Source organism: Callospermophilus lateralis, chromosome 1 (genome assembly GCF_048772815.1).
Source record: "Callospermophilus lateralis isolate mCalLat2 chromosome 1, mCalLat2.hap1, whole genome shotgun sequence".
NCBI classification, from domain to species: Eukaryota; Metazoa; Chordata; class Mammalia; order Rodentia; family Sciuridae; genus Callospermophilus; species Callospermophilus lateralis.
Window position 1 is genome coordinate 57,906,208 of NC_135305.1, and position 24,606 is coordinate 57,930,813.

Here is a 24,606-nt window from a genome sequence, read left to right on the forward strand (position 1 = left end):
TGAAGCTTTGACTAAACCAAGAATTTTATTTTTACTTTGTCATTGAATGTATACCAATAGAATGCATAGGGAGTGTTTTGGTGTATATGCTAAGCATAAAGCCATATATAGATTCTTGCATAGCCTCCACAAGTTACATGGGATGTCACAGGAAACATTAAAATGAATATTGAATAAATTTACATTTAAAATGAAATTCACACATGAAACTGACTTGTATTTTAGAAAAATTGTTCTATGGGACTTACCAACTCTAAGTGTTATGAATTTTGAAATGATTATCAGAAATTTATCCAAATACTGTCACAGCCTGTAAATTCTCTTAATAATTCCAGCAACAGATGCATCTGCAAGGAAAAGTCTTTTCAAAATTAAAAATTGCCAAAAATTGTTGGTTATCTTGTATTTCCCAAGAGCAACTGACATCACTTTCAATTAGGTCAACTGAAAATGAAATTGCAAAAAGTATTAATGGGGAAATACTAAATGAATTTGCAGAAAAGTGAGCCAGAAAAATCTTATGATTAATCGAAATATCATTATTATTCATTTTATTATAGAAAATTATGACACCAAAAGTGTTTTCTGCTGATTTGTAAGTTTGGGTTGTTGTGTCTCACTAGCACCCCTATTACATTTCATGGGTAATATTTTTAAAGGAAAATTTTACATTTTGGTAATTTTCATATTACATTTCGCTTGCTTTTTATCAGGGAGCCCCATATTTCTTTTTTTGCCCTGGGCCCTGCAAATTATGTAAGTAGCCTGCCAATATTATTCAGGGAAGGAAAATTTTCAAAGCTGTCAATAGCAATTGTGCACAGCAATCACACAAGAACTTCAGTTTTGCTCCTCTGAAACTTTACTTTTGGACTAACGTTCTAAGAAATTGAAGGAATCATTGTTACTTCATTGGTTTAGCATTTTATTTCTGAAAAATCAAGGAAATTTTTTGAAGTTGGCAATATTATTTGGTCATCCCATCAGCAAATGTTTCTTGCACACTTTCCTGTGTGTTATTTGCCAGGTGTTGAAGCTCCATGGAAAAATAAATATAATTTCTGTTGTAAATAATTTATTTAGAAAGAAAAATGAAAAATAATTAATTATAATACAGTACTTTAAGGGTGGCCACAAAAGTGTGCACAGGTGATTATAGTGATATCAGAAAGTAAAGTGTAATTAACCCAATGGGTTAGCTGGAAAGGTCCCTGCCAACATGTTTCAAGAATGTCTAGGCTGGAATGGACTTGCATTCTTATTGGAATCCTTTTGTTTGTGTGCTTAAATGTGGAGCAGAGAGTCTACTGCCTGACATCAGATACCCACCAGCCCTGCCACCAGTTCAAAATATTGCTGAATGGGATTGGCTCTCTTCCTTCCTTCCCTAGACGTGGCTCAAGAGCCTGTTTCTGCCTAGCCTCAACGTTCTCATTCCCACATCTCAGCCTGTCTATTGGTTTATATTTTTTCAAAATAATTGGAACTAATTTTGTGTTCTGTTTTAAGGGTAAAGGTTATATCTATTTATTCATTTAATAATAGTAACTGAGTGTTCAGTAAACTCAGAAACCTAGTTTCTTCCCTCATGGAGCTTATATTCTAGTTATATATTTTGTTTTTCAATCAACATGACAATAGCTGATTTTTAAAAATTAAAATTATGGATTTTACTATAATAATAGGATGTATCTGAGGTTGGGAGCACAGGTCAGTGGTAGAGTATTAGCATGTTCAAAGCCCTGAGTTCAATCTCTAGCACTGTAGGTAAAAAAAAAAAAAAAAAAAAATGAATAAAGAAAAATAATCTTTGTAACAGAGCAGCCTTTTATAGTAACAAGATTATAGCTAGCTTTTCTTATTTGCAGTTTCATTAAAGACCAGCTTATTCCATTACTTCATATAATTAAAATGTAGTTTAAAAAAAGCTTGCTCCACTTGAGTTTAGTTTACTTTTACTTTAGTTTTACTATTTTTCATTAATTTTACTTAATAAGTAAAGAAACTTATAAATAACTGAATATGAATGATTTTATTTCAGAGTTGAGAAAATGGGAGATAGTTCCACAGACACAGAAAAAGAAGAGGAAGAGGAAGAGGAAGAGGAAGAGGAGGATGAAAAAGATCAAAAAGACCTCACCTATGCCATAGTGCCCACAATTAACATTCAAGATGAGCGGTTCGTAGATTTGTCTGAAACTCCAGCTTTCATTTGTCTGAATGAGGTATATCTCTTTGCATAATTATTACTATAATACAATCTGAATCATCATCTACTTAAAAATTCAGATGAAGTAAAAAAAAAAGTTGTTTTTTTTTTTTTTTTTTTTTTTTTTGTGTGTGTGTGTGTGTCCTGGAGATTAAACCTAGGGTCTTCAGCACACTGTTCAAGTGCTCCAACACTGAGCTATTCTCTCAGCCCCTCATCCAAATTCTTTATTACATATATCCTATAGACAATATATACAGTTTGAAGTTCTCTAAAACAAAATGGGTCCTGATTTTTCATCTGAAGAGCTTGTCATATAGTTCTGGACTAGTACAGTAGTATAGGATCTGATATTTTTAAAGCACAAAAAGTATTTTTCATATATGCAGTTGGTAAGTACATTTTATAGATTGATACATGAAATAAAAATATTTAATTATTGTATATATAAAATTTACTTTCATGAAATGAAGATAAAAGTTCTTGTCATAAAATAATAGAAAATTATTAACCTGATTAAATGTAGTTACTGAAGCAGAACACTGACATCTGCTTCCTATCTGCAAAGAAGCAAAAAAGCGGGTATGACCAATTACATATTCTTATTTTCTGATTTTTGTAAAGTGAAAGGAAATACCCATGTATGAGAAGAGTTGCGTTTAAAAAAAATTATCTGAACACATAGAGAACTGTTACTTCGTCATGCTTGTGAGCTATGATTAAAAAAAAGAAGAAGTTGTTTAGAGGACATCTGAATTCCTGACTATTAACTTTCAGTATTTTGCATTAGCTTTCTGTCACTGTGACAAAATGCCTGACATGCACAACTTAAAGGAATAAAGATTTACTTTGGCTCAGTTTCATGGGTTTCAGTTCATGGTTGGCTACGGGCCTGTGAAGAGGCATAGTATCATAGTGGGAAGGGATAGTAGAATAAAGCTGATCACCTCATGGTAGCCAGAAAGCAGACAAAGAGAAAGGGTCCAGGGACAAAATTACCCTTCAAAGGCATGCCCTCAGTGACCTACTTCTTTCAAGTAGGCCCACATTCTAATAGTCAGTTCAGCTATGAAATCATCAATGGATTAATACATTGATAGAGTTAGCACCCTGATGATACAGTCACTTCCTAAAAGTCCTACTTCTGCATACTGCTGCATTGGGGACCAAACCTTCAAAACATGAACCTTTTGGGAATACTGCTGCATTGGAGACCAAATTAATAAACATAATTCATAAACATAATTAATAAACATAATTCAGATCTAAACCTTAACAGAACAAGAGATTTACAAGCACAGTAAAAATAAGCTTAAGAATTCTTGAAGTAGTAACACAGTTTATTCAAAACCAGGAAGCAAAAGCCAAAGGGAAATAAAATACAATGAAAAGGTAATTTAAAAAATGATAGTGTGTGTGTGTGTGTGTGTGTGTGTGTGTGTGTGTATGTGTGTAGGATCTAAATTACTAAATTGTTTACTTTTTCTATAGTTTTTGTTCTCTTATTCTGACATAATTTCAGTCATATAGAAATTGCAAGATAGTACAAAGAATTCCTACGTACCTTTCATTCAAATCCCCGATGTTAACATCTTACTGCATTTACTTTATCCTTTTTTTCCTTCTTTCTGTGTCAATTTTCCCTCCCTTTGAAGGTGCCCTTTTATAACTAAAAGCACCATTGTGTTTTCTAAAAATAAGTTCATTCTTTTCCATAGTGTAATTATATAAAAAATCAATATTGCTACAATACTGTTATCTAACCTACAGACCTTATACAGATCTCAATGTTCTTTTTTTTTGGTAGGGGGCGTGGGTACTGGGGATTGAACTCAGGAGCACTCAACCACTGAGCCACATCCCCAGCCCTATTTTGTATTTTATTTAGAAACAGGGTCTCACTAAGTTGCTTAGTACCTCGCTTTTGCTGAGGCTGGCTTTGAACTCACGATCCTCCTGCCTCAGCCTCCTGAGCCTATGGGATTACAGGCGAATGCCACCGTGCCCAGCTCAATATGTTCTTTATATCAAAAGAAACTCCCATATTAGACACTGCATTTAATAGTCACCTCTTTATTCTCCTTTAATCTGGAACAGCTCTTTAGAATTTTTTAAATGTTCATAACATTGACACTGTTAAACAGTAGAGGCCAGTTATTATGTAGAATTTCTTTCAATTTAGATTTGTCTGATGTTCTCATCATCAGATTCAAGTATGTATTTTGGGCAGGATCATCAGACATGTCATTTTCTTCTCCTGTATCTCATAGCAGACACAGGATGTTGATTTGTTCCATTACTATTCTTGTTAACCTCTATCACTTGGCTAAGGTGGTGACTTCCAAGTTTCTTCTCTGTTTATTACCATTATTTTTATGTTTGAAACTAATAAACACTTAATGGGGAGGTATCTGAGACTATGGATGTATATTACCCAAAATCTTTTTACTTATTAGGTTGGCGTCTATTGATGATTCTTGCAAATGGTGAATTTTTTTTCCCAATGCAGAGAATCAAACCGATTAGGCAAGAATTCTAGCACTGAGCCACATCCCCAGCCCAAATGTTTTGTTGTCATTATTGAGATGGGGTCTCAGTGTGTTTCCTGGGTTGGTCTCAAATCCTGCAATTGAGAGATCCTCTACCCCAGCCTTCCAAGTGCTGGGACTACAGAAGCAAGCCACTACCTTCGGCTCCTTCTACAATTGTTTTAGGTGGCTTCCTACTCTAAGGAAGAATTTTTTCACTTTCCAATTTATATATCTGACTATTTAGCAGTATAGACTTATGGATTTTTATTTTATTTAGTGTGTTATAATCCCTTATTGCTATTATCCATTTTTATTCTTTAATTATTCCTGATTTGGCCAGTATGCATGTCTTCAGGTAGACTCATTTGTCCTTTGAAACTGCTGTCGTAATTCCTTGTTCAATTCCTTACTTTTTGGTACAAGAATGTGTTTTAGGCTCTTTTTGTATCTTCTTTGATCCAGCATTCAAATCAGCCATTTCTTGGAGAATTTGTAGTTTCTTTTAGTGAAGAATAATATTTGAAAACTAAGATCCTAATGCTGGTTATGGTCATTACTACTGGTATGCCATTGATTCTAGGCCCTCTAAGTGGACAGTTAGAAACAGGTACATGAATATTTGCATCTACACAAATTTATATCAATTTCTATGTGTACTTTTACATATTTAAAACCATGTACTTATGCATGATCATGGCTCTCTGTTTCTGCTAAAACACATCATGTGTCCAATTTGCAATAAAATTTCTATCCTTAATAATTCTGTTAATACTAAGGCTAAACTTTTGTCATAAATTAATTTAACATTGCTACCGAAGAGTTTTTAACAATATACTTATGATCATCCATTTTCAAGTCTGTCATAAGTTGTTTGAATTCCAGTCCCTTATGACCTAGTTAAATCATCCCCTCCCCATCTGGTTGAGATACAGCCCACTTGTTCCTCATCTCACTGGTCCCAAACCTAACACACAGCTGCTAACCATGATAAAACTTAATGGTCAACACCAGAACATTATAAGTAAATTCCTCCCCACTTCACATGTGTTTTCTTTAAACCAGACAATTCACAACCCCTGCAGGAATATCTAAGGTATAAGGCCCATGAACCTTAATTAAGGCACAGATAGGTCCTCTCTTATTTGCTCCTATATGTTGGTTGAGCTCCTCCAGACTTCTCATCAGGCACCCTCTATTACCATCCCTAAACTCTCTGGGATATGTAATACATTTCTTCTGTTTCATGTATTTGTTTCACCTCTTCATTATTGTCTCATTTAACTGACACACCCATGTCTAACTTCCTCCCTACATCTTGCTCCTCAGGTCAGGTCTCTTCTAAGAAAACAGTGGTTGTTGTGGCTCATGGCTACTCTCGGCAGAGAGATCTCAAAACCAATTTAGGCAGAAATCATAACAAGAAATAAAAAATCACAACAACTTAAGCTTATTTATTTCTAGCAAATTTATGCTAAAAGTAAAAATTATATAATCATGTTTTTTAAGCCAAAAATGAATCACAAAAGGTGATTTATTTTTGGCTTAAAAAACAAAAATGAAAACCACAGGAGAATTTAGGACAATTTGTGTGTATTTATCTTCAATCGAACAACTTATTATTTCAAAAAACTTTCAATACACATGCATAACAAAGTATAGTTATTTAACATTGGATATAATAAGTCTGAGCAAATGGATACACAAGAGATTTCAATAATGGTGTCAAAGAAATGTCTTATCCACTCTTATGCATAATATCAACATTAGCAATTTTGCTGCACATGAACTGTTTCTCAAACCTGTTGAGATCTTACAAAATAAATTATTAGCATCAGACAACTATTTTGCATAATAAACACCACTAAGGGACTGCGAGTGTTCCTCAGTTGTAGAGGAACTTGCCTGGCATGCACGAGATCCTGGCTTCTATCCCTGGCACCACAAAAAAAAAAAAAAAAAAAAAAACCCAAAACCCAAACTACCAAGTCATTGTTGAGCTTTGGCACCTGTAGCTTTGTTTTTCTAATTCTCACAACATTTCTCTTAAGATTTATGGGGGATCTTAAAGTTTTTAACCATCCTTGTATAAAGTTGTTGTTACAGTTTAAATATTAGGAGTCCCCCAAAAGCTCATGTGTGAGACCATGCAAGAAGGTCTAGAGGTGAAATGATTGAGTTATGAGAGCTTTTACCCAATCAGTGAATTAATCCCCTAGCAGGGATTAACTGAGTGGTAACTGCATGCTTGTAGGTTGCAGCTGGAGGAGGTGGGTCACTGGGGGGGCAAGCCTTTGGAGTATATATTTGGTGAGCTGAGCCTAGGCTCTCTCTACTTCCTGATCATCATGTGAGTCACTTCCCTTCACTATACTCTTCTGCCTTGAAATCCTGCCTCACCTTGAGCCCTAAGGAATGGAGCAAGCTGTCGGTGGCCTGAGACCTCCAACATAAAACTGTGAGGTCCAACATAAACTTTTCCTCCTTAAAATTATTCTTGTCAGGTCCTTTGGTTACAGCAACAAAAAAGGCATCTAAAAATATGCTACATATATCTGCAGAATAACCAGAGTTCAGATGGCAAATGGAAGAAAGCTATCAGGAATCCATTTGCAAAGGTTCAGAGGCTTGGCATTACTTTGAAAGAACCAAACCACCTTGAACATTTATTGTTATTATGCTATTTACACAATTAGCCTGGCACTGTGGACTTGCAAATATGTGATATAAGATCATGGCCACCCACAAGTCTGCCTAGTCACATTGCCTCTTAAAAGACTGTACCACTCAAACTAAAACTTGAAATAAAGTTCTTGCATATACCATACTTGAAACCCTTGCTCTGTTCCTAACCTTTCAGAATCAGCCTCAATTCCCCCATCCACCAGGAAACTGCCTGGGTACCCAGCTCAGAGGGGTTTCTCCAACCTCTAACTTGCCACACTTATAGGCTGTAGTGGTTGCTTGGTACATTAACAGATGTTTTAAATATCTTCTCATCATAAGATATTGCACAGAAAATTTAGAATTCCTCATTGACATGATCACAATGAGAAATAAAACCAACAAGGCAGGAACTACACTGCGTTAATTCACTCTTTGGAATGAATGTTCAGAGTGATGCTTACAACACTGAGCCTCATGACTCCCATTGATGGACTGTGTGGGCTAATGCTGGACACCTGCTCCCCAACTCAACCATCACTGCTATGAGGCCTGGAACTTCACATTTTTCTTGTCCCATTGAAAATGTAATTTCATCCCATTTCCTATTTGATTTTTTTTAAACAAGGTATATAACATACATAGCATGCCAGTGAGTGTACAGCTTGGTGAATTTTTTACATATGCTTCCCACCACTCTGTTCAGTGATGAATTTTATTCTTCTCCAAATTCTGTGTTCTTTGACAGTTAAGGATTTAAATATCTCTTGCACTTATCTTTTTACCCACCATGTTTCCAGCAACCCAGAGGTCTCCCTGGGACCCTTCTCAGTCATTGATCCCATTAAAGATAAACACTGTTGTGACCTTACCATATGTTAGTTTGCCTCTTCTTAAACATTGTATAAATGGAATCATACCATATGCTTTTGGTTGGTTTCTTTTACTCATCATTGTGTCCATGAAAATATCATTAGTATGATATACAGCAATATTTGTTTTTTCACTGCCTATGTAGTGTCCTACTATTCTTACATATGCTTTGTACTGAAATTTTATTTATCATGGGTATGTACATCAAAATGGGGTTACTACAGCTGAGCTCAGTGGCTAATCCCAATGGCTTGGGAGGCTGAGGCAGGAGGAGCATGAATTCAAAGCCAGCCTCAGCAAAAGCAATGCACTAAACAACTCAGTGAGACCCTGTCTCTAAATAAAATACAAAATAGGACTGGGGATGTGGGTCAGTGGTCGAGTGCCCCTGAGTTCAATCCCTGGTACCCCCCCAAAATGGGGTTACTTTCATGGTCTAGGTTTATATTCAGTTTTAATAGAGACCCTCAAATAGTTTCTGAAAGAGATTGTATCAATTATACTCTGCTGGGCCTCATGTTAGAGACTGAAACACACCCAGGATTATTATGTTATAACTCTCCTGAAATTCCCTAAATCAGGATTCCTACTTCTGTCTTTATGTGCTATGTAAAGTAGTACTGACTTATAAATGACCTTAGTTGTCAAGTGTCAGTGTGTCAGAAGTTGAACTTTTCTGGGATGTGGAAGTGATAAAATCATTTTTGTCTTAATGCCATCAGCCCAAATCAAAAACATTATATTGTTTTGCTTAAGCTTTTTGGCTCTTTGCTTTTCACCAAGGGTCAGTTGACTCCTTTTTTTCTTCATGAATAATTCTTGTGCCAATCATTAAGTCTTTGACTTAACTTAGCCAAGAGGTAGAGAAAAGGCAGAGCGGGCAGACAATGCAGGGAAACTCTAAGGCAGTAAACATGTGAATCAGGAGAAAATATGGGATTCTATAGAAGTAGCGCAGATGAGGAGATATTGTGGATGAGTAGATGAAGTGGGTTTGTTGATAATATGATCCCTCACTAAACCTGGTTATATATAAAACTATGTTGGACTTCTTACAAAATGTGTAATAAATAGAGGTGTTTGTATCTAAGTTTTAGTTTCATGTCAGATTTGATGAGAACTGAGATATCAAGAAGTTTGTGAAGAATAATGAGGGACATTAAATCTTAATTTAATAATAATGAGGGACATTAAATCTTTTTTTTTTTTTTAAAGAGAGTGTGAGAGAGAGAGTGAGAGAGAGAGAATTTTTTTAACATTTATTTTTTTTAGTTTTCGGCGAGCGCAACATCTTTGTTTGTATGTGGTGCTGAGGATAGAACCCGGGCCACAGGAATGCCAGGAGAGCGCACTACCACCTGAGCCACATTCCCAGCTGGGGACATTAAATCTTAATGCAGATATTTATACTGCACCCACTGGGCACTATGATAGGAGAGATTGTAATTATTAAATCTACTGAAATCGAATCTATCCCTTTAACTACTCTTGTTTTGAGCACCTCCTGTGTGCTGGATTGTGCTAGACACCTTAGGGATTCACAGATATAAAGCATAGGAAAGGCTCCTATTCTTTAGCTTTGATTGGGAACAAGAAGCTTGAAATGTTAAATGTCAATAAAATGGAATATGTGGGTGTGGAAGGATCAATCACTGTGGAATGAGTTGATATGGAAAGACTTTTTGAAGGCAGTAAGACATGAGAGGGTCTATTTCATGCATATCTCCAGGTTGTATTCAATCTGTTTTTCTGTCCCTGAACTTTGCCCACATCCATTATGTATGTGTTCTTGGAATATCTTTGGACACCAAGGTTCCTCAAAGTGAACATAATCAGAACTACATGATTCTCTTCCCAGACCTAACCCTCTTTGGGTATTCTGTCAGTTGGTTCTCTTGTAAATGTCTCCTGACTTGCATCTTCTCCATTTTCATCTTCTCTGTATTAAGATAAGATATGAAGAGAGGCTGAACTACAGCAGTGGCAATGGGAAGAAGGAACAAATACATTTAACAGAGATATTAAAGAAATATAAAATTTTGGACTTAATGTCTGAGTGGATGGAGGTGAGGGAAAGATTCTAAATTGTTGTTTAGATTCTTACAGGACATTGGCTAAATTATAGTAGAGGAAGTGACAGAAGAAGCAACAGATCTGAGGGGAATGTCTACTGTGTGGATTTGAGCTTGCCAGGAAAGTCCCTGGCTACAGATGTAGACACAGTATCACTTGATAGTTTTCAGATTGCTTTCTGGAAAGATTGCAACTTCCTGTTTTTGTGTATTTGAACAGCATCATCTACCACTGCATATTTATAAACAGATACTGCCATTGTTGACCTGATTGCATACTTTTAAGATTACTTCTTTTAAAATTTGCCTAGGTGTCCATCAGTGGATGAATGGATAAAGAAAATGTATGTACACACAATGGAGTTTTATTCAGCCATAAAAAAATGAAGTTATGTCATTTGCAGGAAAATGGATGGAACTTGAGAACATTATGTTAAATAAAATAAGCCAAACTCAAAGTCAGGGATCATGTTTTCTCTAGTATGTGGAAATAAGAGAGAAAAAAGGAAAAGAAAGGTGGAGGGGAGGAATCTCATGAAAATCAGAGAGATCAGTAGATTAAAGAAATGGGGGAATGTGCTGGGAAGTGATTGGCCAAATTATATTGATATATTGTGTGCATGTATGAAAATGTAACCAGGAATCCCATCATTAGGTACAATTATAATGTACCAGTTTAAAAAATGGGGAAACTATTACTTCTTTACTAGGAAATTCACATACTCAAAAGATATTTTTTATATATTTGGTTCTCTTAATGCTAATTAAATTTTTTAAAATTTTAATTCCTGAAAATATTGGTGCTTTTCTGATATCTGTCAAACCTTCACTTATTTTCTTTCTTTCTTTCTTTCTTTTCTTTTTTTTTTTTTTTTTTTTTTTGTGTGTGTGGAGGGGGTGGGTGTTACTGGGTTTTGAACTCAGAGGCACTCAATCACTTAACCACATCCCCAGCCCTATTTTGTATTTTATTTAGAGACAGGGTCTCAGCACCTTGCTTTTTTTTTTGATGGGGCTGGCTTTGAACTCTTGATCCTCCTGCCTCAGTCTCTCAAGCTGCTGGTATTACAGGCTTGCGTCACTGCGTCTGGCCCTTCACTCATTTTCTGTAGGGTTGTTGATGAGTTTTTTGAAATAATTCCTAATGACATTTAGAATATTTTTCAAGGAATTAAAATGGTTTCTAGGGGCTGGGGATGTGGCTCAAGTGGTGGCGTGCTCGCCTGGCATGCGTGCGGCCCGGGTTCGATCCTCAGCACCACATACAAACAAAGGTGTTGTGTCCGCCGATAATTAAAAAAAAAAAATACTAAAAATTCTCTCTCTCTCTCTCACTCTCTCTCTCCTCTCTCACTCTCTCTCCTCTCTCACTCTCTCTTAAAAAAAATGGTTTCTATTTGATAACTTAATCAAATAACTGATTACAAAGATGATAAGACTCCCCCATCAAGGAGCTTACAGTCAAAATAGTTTTAAGCCTGTGACTTTTCTAATTATTCCATAAGGAATAGGAATTTTGAGACGTCATTTCCATGTTAAATGTTCTAAAAAATTGAACTTGCCTTGTTATACATCTGGGCAGAACCGTTAAGGCAAGCCAGTCTTCCATTTCTTACCTTAGTACACGTTGCCCTTGACATTATTCACTTGGCAGTCACACATCTAAACACTGCTATTTTAAGCTTTGAAATTAACTTTTAAAATAAAGTTTATATTAAAATGAAAAATAAAGATAAATATGTAACATTCTGTGAATTACATATTTATTCACTTCCTTATTTTTTTCTTTATCACACCTCATTAATAGCTATACTCATGAGGGTGTGTTTTTAAGAAACTGTGAAATTTCTTTTTAAAATCTTTGTATAAATCTTTCTATTGGCAAACTTTCACTTTTTCATCACACTTCCAGGAATCCTTACAAGAATAATTTTTCAAGATTTTATTTAGCTATCAGAAGACTTTAAATAGACTGAAAGTTTATTAAATAATAGAGATAGGTTCCACTATTCACATAGAGGTATGTTGTTTTGTTCTGTTTTGTTTCTGTTGTTGCTTTTACTCTGACACTGGGGTGGGAATTTAAAATTCTTTCCAGTATGGGAGAAGTCCTTGGGATGTGGCATGAATGCACTTTACATATGTGGGTATCAACGTAGTTATATTTACAAAGATTAAAGATTTATATTAGGATGACAAGTATACAGGGCATGTTTTATTTTGTAGAGCAGATTAACACCCCTAAATTCAATCAGTAAAATAATGTGCTACAGAACAGAGCAGAGAAAGGATGTTCTCCTTTGAGGGTATATTTATTCTTGTCACTTTCAAAAAATGATAATCATGAAGATTGGTTCTGATCAGGAATCCTGAATGTTATCAGAGAACTATCTGAACAGACTGTGATTTATTGCAAGTGGGAGTCAGAAGAGCATTGAAAATTGGGGAGAACTCATAATTCCTCTCCCCTCTATCCATGAGGTTTTCTGTTATTCATTCTGAAAGTCTTTACTGAACATCTACAATAATGCCAGTCCCGGCAATAGGAAAGATGAAAGTGTGGCAGTGGACCTGCTGTCCCTCATCTATATGGTTCATTTTTTTAGTTGTTGATGGACACAATATCTTTATTTTTATTTGTTTATTTTTATGTAGTACTTGGTATCGAACCCAGGGTCTCACACATGCAAGGCAATCACTCTACCACTGAGCTACAACCCCAGCCCTGTATAGTTAATTTTTCTTTCTTCCTCTTTATCTGCTTCTATTCCTTTACTGATATAATGGGGACCTTGTGTGCATGTATGCACACGTTTATTTTTTGGTATATTTAACAAAGTGTCAATTCTTTATTTTTTATTTTTAAGCTACTATTATAACAACTTGATTACATATTGAAAATAATCTAAACTTGGATACTAGTTTATGCAAGTAAACATATCACAGGTGTTGCATTTTAAGGTGAGGAATAGGAGAAATAACTAATGGTATTTTTTTCATTTGTGAAAGAAAATTCTTGAGAGAGAAAGTAAGTAGACTTATATAACAAATTAGAGTAAATAAATAAATTTTAAAAATAAAAAAAGAAAGAAAACTTGTGACTCTCAGTAGAAAATGTGCATCTTGCAAAACATGGTACCTTTAGTAATCTAGGAACTATTCAAATATATTAGGAATTAAAGAAGGAAGCTTGAGGATTAAAATTAAGAAAACCCTTTTACACTATATATATATATATAGATAGATAGTAGGGCAGGAGTATAGCTCAATGGTTGAATGCTTGCCTAGCATGCACAGGGCTCTGGGTTTGATCCTTCAGCACTATAAGAGGGGGAGAAGAAGGAAATAAAGGAACAGAAAAAAATATGAAAAAAACAGATGAAGAGAAGTTACTGTTGTCTGTTGGGTAGATTATATGGAGTATAAACAGAAGTGAGTAGGACTGGAACTTTGACCATCTGGTATGTCATCTGAATGTACAGGTGACATCAGTTAAATGAATCAACACTAGAAAAGTCACTGAAGGCAAAGCTATCAATCACCAGAGTTTTCATTAGCCAAGCAAGATCAGGTTTTCAGTAGTAAAGCAGTGAGATGCAAGCCAGAAAAGGAAATTAAAGAACAATATCAAGGAGACAGGTAATAAAGTTTTTTCAGTCACAAATTAGCTTTTTTTTCTTAAAGCTATTTTAAATTTGTAAATTATGCACATAGTACAAAATTCAAAAGGTGCAGAAACATATTCAGTGCAAACTAACTCAGACTCCCACCCCGTTTCACAATCCAAAGTCAATGTCCCCAGAGCAAACATGATTAACCATCTTTTTTAAAAAATATTTTCTGAGTTATAGATGAACATAGTACCTTTATTTTATTTATTTATTTTTATGTGGTGCTGAGAATCCAACCCAGTGCCTCACACGTGCAAGGCAAGCACTCTACCACTGAGCTACAACCCCAGCCCTGATTAACCATCTTTTGTACAGCCTTACAGAAAGTCTATTCCCAAACAAGTAAGTGGTAGTAATGATGAATGCAGTTATTTTTTCCCCACATACATAATTTTTATATTTTTATGATTTTCATAGTATTTCAATGAAAATGGAACATGCTTTAATCAGTTTTGTTATAAGACTTTTAGGTCATTGGTTAAATAACCTTTTATATACATCACTTCACACTGGAATAATCATATTAAAAGGACATATTAATAATGGCATTGCTGGCTCAATAAGTTTGCTTAATTTTTAAAAGTCTTTGAGATAAAATATACTACTTTTAAGTATATAGTTGACTAGCATGAATTTTATTCACATTGTTGCACAACCAATTCTCCAGAACTTTTGCACATTCAAAACAAACTATATTCATTAAATAATAATTCCCTAATTCCTCTGCCCTAGCCCCACAACCACCATCCTACTTTCTATTTCCATGAATGTGACTACTCCAGGTCCCTCCTATAAATGGAATCCTACAATATTTCTCTTTTGGCAGCTGGCTTATTTTATTTGGAATAATGTCATCAAGCTTCATCCATGTTGCAGCATACATCTGAATTGGTTCTTCTTAAGATTAAATAATTCATTGTATATTTATACTGCATTTTGCTTATCCGTTCATCTGTCAGTGAACACTTGGATTGCTTCCATCTCTTGGCTATTATGAATAATGGTGCTATGAACGAGGGTATACAAATATCTCTTCAAGATAGTGATTTCAGTTTTGTTATCATTTTTTGAATATACACCCAGAAGTGGAATGCTGGATCATGAGCTTTTGTGTTTAAAATTTGTTTTTATTACCAAGGTATTCTCCCTAGGTGTTGTGACAATTTACATTCCCACTGTAAGAGTGTATCCCTTTATTCATACTAGCACTGTGTGCCAACTAACATTTTGAACTTTGTTATTCCTTTTTTTGTTTTTTTTTTTTAATTCTTTATTCTTTTTGGTTATACATGACAGTAGAACGTATTCTGATACATCATACATACATGAAGTATAACTTCCCCTTCCTGTGGTTGAACATGATGTGGAGTTACACTGGTTATGTATTCATATATGAATGTAGAAAAATTATGTCTGATTCATTCTACTGTCTTTCCCATTCTCATCCCCCCTCCCTTCCCTCCACTCCCCCCATTCAATCTGGTGAACCTGACCTTTGTTATTCTGATAAGGAAAAAAAGTCATTATATCAGCCTTTATATTTATCTGAAAATGAATGAGTAAAATATGAGTGAATGAATATATTTAAAACTGTTTTAAAGTATATTAATACAAAATTTTAGGTATGGGAAGGCCAACAAGTCAGGAGATTGTTGCCACTGAAATGACAACTATTCACAGTTTCCAAGAGGAGGGGGCAGAATATACCATGGGGGCATCAGGTAAAGGGGTGACACATGGGGGAGCACAGGGACAGGTCAGGAGGAGGGAGGAAAATGGTTTTCTGCCAAGGGACAGGCAAGGAGGATAAGCAGTTTAGAACTGAACCGTTTGGATAATTTCAGTGGGTTCTGGGGCACAGGTACAGTCCTTAGTTGTCTAGTACCTGGCACTGGGGTGCTTAGGGCCAGTGGAGGTGTAGACTCTGGATTATTTTGCATTTGAAAAGTGTGCCTCCAGGAAGAGGACTGGGGAGGGATAGATGAGGAAGGCAGGAAGCCAAAGGCAAGGTGACTCAGGCATCATTTATCAGGTTGTCCAGAACTAGGTGTATCTGGCATATATATGTAGGTCAAATGTTAAAGCATTGACTTTGCAGAAGTTAGAAATGTGGTTAATACAAAGACCTATTTGTAATTCCATTCTTGTGAACTCTCTTCACATTCTTTCTTCTGCTCTTATTGGATGATTTTTTTTTCTTATAGGTTCATAGGAACTCTTTATACATTTGATAAGTAGGCCTTTGTGTATACTATTCACTGCTTTCTGTGTTTATTGGGGTTTTTTTTTTGTTCTGTTTTTAGTTTGCTTATAATTAGTTTTGCCCCACGTGGAAGTTTATTTTTTAATACTATGCCTGAGTTTTATCTTTATTCACAACTTTGGGATTTTGTGTCATACTTTAAAAGACCTTTGTTACTCTGAGGTTATAAATCTATTTCCTGTGTTTTCTTCTAGTACCTTGATGATTTGAGTCATCATATTTTAACCTTTGACCATCCGGTATATAAGTTGGCATAAGAGGAAATGGAAAGGAGATACCAGCAACAAGCTTAGAACCCAATGCCAAGTCCATTATCTACTGAGGCAAAAGTCCTTTTTGTATTCTCAGCCCATACATACCCAGATGGAGGTAAACAGGGACACCTAGGCAGCATCAGAAATAGGAAATGAGGGCATACAAGAATTACCTGATGTTAAACTTCAGATTAAGAAGATAGGCATTTTGCTACCTATAAAGGATATAACTAAGAATGGACAGGCTTGGTGGGGTGGGGGATAATCTCTGATATCAATGGGAAGTGAAAGAGTGGGTCAGGGGAAATGGCTCTTAGTTCTTGCTCTGTACATACTAGCAGGGAAGCTTTCAGCAAGTTGTTGAAGTTCTCTGAGGTTTACTTTACATTAATAATACATTTTGTAGCTCATGATCCTTCATTACCTTGCTGTTTAGCACAGTAGTTTCATTCCCATTTTTGATTGCTTTATCCCCCCCCCACCGCCCGTGGAAATCTTACACAGGGGCACTTTATATAGAAAATAGATTTGTATGTGGTGGCCTAGGGGGTGAAGGACACAAGATGAAAGCCTTTTGTCTCTCCCTTTCCTACTGTCTTCACCAACCTTGCCCCACCCCCACCCCCTAAGACACCCCTGGGGAAACCTCTGCTCTGGGCAGCTCAAGTGCGAACTGCATGAAACACTCCTCTGACTCCCACCTTGAGACAGACCTCACAGCACAGCATAAAGAAAATGCAGATCCACCTCCTTAAAGCGTTGGGAAGCAACATGAAGTTTCCTTTAGGAAATGGAGGAGTGAGTTCCACAGCACAACCAGCTGCAAACCTTCCTAAAATTCTCCATCAGAGCAGATGCCTGGCCACATTTTTTCACTCCTACTCTAAAAATCCTCCAGAAACTTGCCTTCCCACCCTCAGGCTGCATTTTTCTTTGTATCTCCACCCATCTTCTCCTTGATATCTTTGGCCATTTCATTATTTTTGTAAAGCAGTTTTCAGAGTTTCCTCCAGTTTTCCTTCACACTCAGTAGTATCCTGCTGTCGTCTAAAAGGACAAGGCACAGAATTTAGGAATAAATAGGTAGTGGGGGAGGCTGCGGATACTTAGATCTGAATTTTCTCTTGCCTATTCATAAAAAAGATTGTCACCTGCTTGACCTTGCAGTTAAATACCTCTGCAGTCTCATCTGCCATTCCTTTCCCCCCATTTTTATTGTCCCTGCCACAAAGCCCATGCTCCAGTCAAATTAGATGATGCTCTTCTACTCCTTCCCAATTTCCACATTGCTGGTGTCTTTGCTTATTCCCTGCCCAGGTCCCAGGTAAGGAGAGCTCTGCTCCCCCATTTCTGTGCTTCCAGATTCTTTAGGTCTTTCCAGGCCAGTTGGGGTCCCACCTTTTTCTGGAAGCATTTCACTTCCTGACAAAATGTGGATCACCTCTGCTTCTATAATCTCCACAGCAATGTAATCATCTCATCTCACTTCTTTCCTATTTTTAAGCTAACCTAAAGTAGCCTCAGGAACTCTGAGAGCAGAAAATGATGGTACTCTTCTTTCACTATCTTGCATATAGCCAAGCCAAGATGTTCAAAAAGTAAATATTCATAGTAATTAGTAAAACACTCCATTAAATAATCACTCTATGAGATCACCACTTTAAAAAGCAAACTTAGAAATTTCTTCCAAGTTTCTGTATACATTTGACATATTGATTCAACCTCAGTTCTCAGTAATTTAGGCTTTTTGAACTTAGAAAATTCATATAATTATTCCAGTTTTGTCAGTTAAACCCCTAAAAGGAAGTGTGACATGGAAGTAATGATTATCAAATCAAAATCATACACATGCACAACCTTTTTCTTAAAGTGAAATTAAAAATGTAGCCCAAGATATAGAAAAGCAGAACTATTCTACTCGGACAGTATTTCACACATCATGCATTCTCCTGGCTTTTCCCCCAACCCAGCTTTCTTTGGCACTCCTAAAATATGTCTGTAGAACCTTCGGGTCACTGGGACAATTTGAAAACCTCTCAGCAGCTCAGCACATTAAATACCAACCCTGTATTAAACATGAAGGTATCTTTTTCCTGTCCAGCTTCCATAATTACTATGATATGGGGGCCCCTCTAGGTCTCTAAGAGAGGACTTAATCTGGTTTAAAAAATTTACTCAATGTGGGATAGAAATTTTAAAAGTAACCATCACCAACACCATTCACTTGTGATATGTTTTGTAAGAATTATTTTATACAAATAAAACTATTTTAACAAATAAAAATAAGAACTTTGGCATTTCCATGAGAAGTCTTTCAGCTTCCAAAGAACTTACAAAGTGCTTTGTATTTGTTCATCAGTGAATTCTGCCACGTATCCATGGAGTAAAACAGTGTTTGGAGAGCATAAAAACTTGTTTGCCTTTTCTCTGAGTTGTTATAAATTTTGACTTAGCTTCAGGAAGACAATTTTTAACCACTAGGTTAAGTGGGGACATGAACACAATTTAAAATATACTAATTTTAAAAATATCTCCTGTCAAAAATTATATAATTGTTTTGATAAGACACAAAAGGAAATGTTCCACCTTAAACTGAAATATAATTGGAATCATTTCCCACTTTCTGAGTTCATCCAGAAAGTCAGTGGAAGGATGATACTGAGGTTTACTATATATGTACTTTATCCATGGAAAATCAGCCCATTTTGTCTAAAATACACCAAGAATGTTAGGAAAGCTGAAAACAGATAATAGTCCACAAATGATAAACAGTTCATAGATAACCAAGACTCCCCATTCAAATTCAGGAAAGATTTAGTGCAAAGCCTCATTGGGACATTAATCACAAGCAGAGATAACACTGGAAATACTCCTAGGAAAGTATCCAGTATAGGGTTGGCACTCAGCTAGTGACAGCTGCTTAATATTAGTATGTGGAAGCAAGAATCTAAGCAAAAATAAAAACAGGTTAGCTTCACTAAAAAGAAAAAAATACCATTACCAAATGGAAAATAAATGTAAGCAAATAATTTTGTGGGTCCTTCTTTGATAAACTTTTACAACATAAGCATAAATTACCTGCATCTTGGAGAATATGAGAAAGCCAAGTTTCAGAGAAATTTAAACCAGTTTGCAGATCCTATGTGTTTGTATATATGTTGCCTTTTGTAATAAACTATTCACTTTATACAGTATCATTTTTCTTAAAGAAAAATTTAAATATTAATGATTAAACTCAGATTTTTGAGTTTAGAAAATAATTTTGAAACTAAGCACATAATAAACAAATGGTAAAATTGGATTCAAATAATAAATACAAAGAAATATTGGTTTTTTTGAAGGACTAAGACCAAAAAGGCTTATATGTTTATTTTTAAATGATTCTTTTTTAAATTTTAAATTTTAATTTATTTATTTGTTCTAATTAGTTACACATGATAGCAGAATGTACTTTGAGTTCTAGTGCACAAATGGAGCACAATTTTTCACTTCTCTGGTTTTACACGAAGTAGAGTCACACCATTCATGCAATCCTACATGTACCTAGGGTAATGATGTTCGTCTCATTTCACCATGTTTCCTACCCCCATATCCCCTTCCTCCCTTCCCTCCCCTTTGATTATTTCTTCTCTAAATGGGAATATCTTAGAATGTGGCATAGTTTTTCTCTTGAAATGCCTAATAATATGTATCTTTTTGAGAGACTGTGCTATGTCTAAAACATACTGACCACAGTTAGCTAGATAATGAGATTTTAGGTGTGGTGATTTTTCTTGTATTAATTTTTTTTACTATGCATAATAGTTGCATATCTATTTTATTTTTATGGGCAGGTTTCCTTGTATATTATAGTATATGTGTTATAAGTAATAAGCATAAGTATATTTGTAACATATATGTATATATATGTAAGCACATACTTGTAGGTATATATGAATACATATATAAATTTACCTCAATCCATCTATATGGAAAACCTACCCATATTCAAAGAGTGACATAAATTTTCACCTGAACCTGGAACTTTTAGTGAAAATTGTGAGTGAGATTCATTTATGGTCATTCACACTTTGAAAGCTAATTTGGATAACTTTTAGAAAATATTTGTGAAAGAAAGTTGAATATCATCAATATCTCAAAAATAGACAAGGGGAGTAAACAATTTCATCCTAACTAAAGATTTATAATCATAACAAATTAGTACCCTAACAATTTTAAATGATCATAAATCATCCTTAAACTTGGACAGATATTGTTAACAAATGAGAAAAGCTTTTGTCTTGCTCTGTGGCTCCATTCATGTTTCTTTTTCTGTATGTACACGTGCACACATGTGTGTACACATGGTATACTGCATGATAACACCCCAGCCTCACAAGGTGGTATTTGAGGCTTCAATATGTCATTGCTGCCTCCTTTTGCTGTGACATGACCTCCTAAGTCAAGATCAGTATTTTGTAGACTACTATTGTGGAGTACCATTATGGGTTTAAAAGGTATTCCAATAACTCAACATAAGTGTTTCTGGCAGAAGGAAGGAAAAGCAAATCCAAGTATAAAATAACCTAGAATAAATTTCTGTTACAGTGAAAATACACTTCTGCCCCTTCCACAAAGAAGCATCCCTAGGACCTCTCAAATTACACAGTTATAGGGTAAGTAGGGTGCTAGTTCCTCCTCATGTACAACCTCTGCGAGGCCAGCTTCTCCCAGGGCTTCTTTGACAAAATCTTTGTTCCATGTACACGTACTTACTAGGTTATTTCCTCTAGGCTCATATTTTTCTTATCTGCAATCTAGCAATTGTCAAATGTATTCCTGAACCCTAGTTGTCCTCCTTGGACTTTAGACTAATATACAAATAACTCTGTCCACTTGGATGTCTTAGAAGTATTTAAACTTAATAATGCTCAAAACTTCAGGTTCCAATCCTCATCTACCCCACTCCTTACACACTTTCTGCATAGGGTCTCCCTACAGACTTCCTTATTTCCCCAAAGTTGTGGTTTTCTGTAACACCTTTATGTTTTTCTTTTACTATCTACCACCAACCTTTGATCAGCAAATCTTGTCCCCTCTGCCTTCAAAATAGATGCAGTTCACTGCAACCACCATAGTGCTGTGTTCATCTCACACCAAGATTATTGCAAACACTTTATTGTGAAGTGGGGTCCTTGTTCCAGACTTGGCCTCTATTCTCAACATGAGTGATCTTTGAAACCTGGATGAGATCGTGTCCTTCCTCTATTCAAAACCCTCATGACTCTTATCTACTTGGAGTAAAAGGCAAAATTCTCATTATGGTTCATAGAGCCTAGATGATCTAGTACACCACCCTCATCCACAACCCTACAAAGCTGTCTAATCTTATATCTCACATCTCCATCACCCTAAACTCTGCTTTTATACACAGACCTCTTTGCTGACACTGACCCTCGAACATGCCAATCACTCTCCAGACTCTGGACTTTGGCACTTCCTGCTCCCGTGGCTTGGAACACTCTTCTAGATATCTGCCTACCTTGCTCTCTCATTTCTTTAGTTCTCTGTTCAAATGCCACCTTCATAGAGAGGTATCCCTAGACCACTCTATATTAAATAGCATCCCTCTTATATACTCTTGTCCTATTCATTTTTCATGTTACATGTCATTTATTTATTTGTCTTTAACAACAATGACTACAGGATTTTTGTCTATTGGTCATTGATATCTCTAGTATCATAATAAAATTTATGTATGAATAAAATTCATTTCAGAATTACAAAACTTTGGTACCTGGTGTTAACAAATGAGAAAAGCTTTTGTCTTGCTCTGTGGCATTTCTTGAATGAATTAAGGATAATTCCATCCCAGATTTCCTATCTTCTTAAGTCTTTGAGTTTTAAGACTTTTCTCACTTCTCAACCAGACTACTATCAAATCTAGGTTTTGTGTTAACTAAGAAAGCACATTATAAGAACAAATATATCTTCTCAATCTCACCCTCCTTGTTTAATCCATAATTTCTGGTAAAAATATCTATATCAATAAATTCAGTGACATCTAAAATTTGGTTTCTTCTTCCTTAGTCAAGCATCTTCAAAGTCTATTCTCACACATCCTCCCTAACCTTTTGCTGATATAAATTAGCAAGATTGTGAAAGTTTTTCCTTCTAATTTGACTATACTTAATATCAGGGCATGTCTTGATTACATATCTGCAGGCTCTGATGAGTAGGATAAAGGAACCAAAAAGAGGATTAAGATCATTCCCTCAAGCAAGAAAGCAACAGTGTCTTCCAGTAAAACAAAGAACCTCATCATACATTGGCAGTAGGGCCACTTCAAGTAATAAGGAAGGTTCAGTCACATTGGGGGATGGGGGATTTTGTGGTACTTTGGGTTCTCCAATTGCACTCATTTTCCCTCATTTCTAGTTCTTTCCAATTAGTGAAAAAAAAAAAAAAAAGACCTGATGAGGCTATGAGTCAATAGATGTTGCAACTTGGCAATGCACAAATGAAATTGAAATTGGATTCAGCCACCTCAGCTTGTTACCTCTGGGGAGAGGGAGGAGGTTGGAGTTGAAGGTGGTTTGCAAAGGGTTCTTCAGGCTAATCTGTAATTTTTAATTTGTATGAATAAAATTGATTTCAGAATTGCAATATAGTATCAGTAGTATGAAAAATATTGTTTTTTCCTTAGGAACTCAGAAAGTGGAACACTGTTCAGCTTGGTATAGCCAAACATCTCTAAGTGGCATGTATCCCAGAAGCATATTCCCTGGGTTCCTTCTAACACGCGATTATGTATCCAATCCTGTAGAATATATAATATTGCCTTGTCATATGCCCTCCGATATCATCACCTGTATTCAATTTCTCAAATCCTCTGATTTGGTGATATCCACTCCTTTCCCAGTTGCCACTCTGGTTGCTTTAATCTACAGCACTTCTTCAATGGTAGCTTATTATTAGTCACTGAATAATACTACCCCTGTCTCAAGTCTCCCTTTACACCCATTTTCCCACACTGTAGAACTCAATTATTCAATAATGAGGAATTCAATAATAAGTAATATGTAGGATGCTGTCTGAAACTCCACCCAATATTATTAAAGACAGATCAAGGGAGAGAACTATTCAGGATGAAGACAATAAAAATATATATATCTATGTTCTAGGTACTTATGTTACGTCATTGAATCTTCCCATTAAATCTATCAGGCAGACTCTGTTATTTCTATTTTATAATTGGGGGAACTAAAAACCATTAAGTGACTTTCCCATGATCATCTAGCTTGCATATGGTGGACCTGAAATTCAAATCTAGAAGTCTGGCTCTTGAGTCCCTGCCCTTAACCATGGGTGATAAGACAAGACCCAGTGGGGCTTGAGGATGGCATTCTATCTAGACCAAGGGTACAGTATACACAAAGTAATGAGAACATGGTTGGTTCTCGAACAAGAAGGGATTCAGTAGGGTGGGAAGGAGTAATGGCAGAAAATAGTACTGAAAAGATAGGCAGAAATTGGTTCAGGGAGGGGCTCATTTGCTGGATTTCATCCTACAGGAAGTGTGGAGTTGTTTTAAGCAGGATAATCAAATATCAGAATTGTATTTCTGAATAATCCCCCTGGCAGTGATAAGGGAGACAAGTGAGCACAGATTGAAATTGGAGGTACCAGCTGCTGTTAGGAAGAGTCTGCAGTATCCTGAGGAGTTAATGGGATCAGCAGCATTGACAAAGGAAAAATAGATGGAGTTGAATGACACAAAAGGAAACTGAAGATTGTGCCTTGTAAACATGCCAAGACTATTCTAGAGGGAAATAAGATAATGGTGTTCCTCTATTTGCCCCATCTTCCTGTTAATTAAATTGTATTTAATTTATTTAATAAATCATGCTAATGCTCATAAATGAGGACTATTTATAAATAAATTAAACAAATAAATTAATTAAATAAAAGTATTTTGTCCATCTACAACTAAAAAAGTTTTTTTAAAAAAGAATATTATCTAGATTAGGTAATCATTATACAATTTTCAGACAAAAGCATATTTATATTTTACAAACAATAATTGTTTCCAC

At 35.6% G+C, this 24,606-nt stretch overlaps 1 protein-coding gene across 1 annotated transcript in view; it reads left to right on the top strand.

The window, feature by feature from the left end:
- Nucleotides 1–24,606, top strand: part of Ccdc146 (coiled-coil domain containing 146) — a 134,651-nt gene that overhangs the window by 21,570 nt on the left and 88,475 nt on the right. The window contains exon 2 of the mRNA XM_076862492.1: nucleotides 2,042–2,225. Within this exon, the coding sequence (XP_076718607.1) occupies nucleotides 2,052–2,225 (174 nt within the window). The 5' untranslated portion in view covers nucleotides 2,042–2,051. The remainder of the gene's footprint in view (nucleotides 1–2,041; nucleotides 2,226–24,606) is intronic.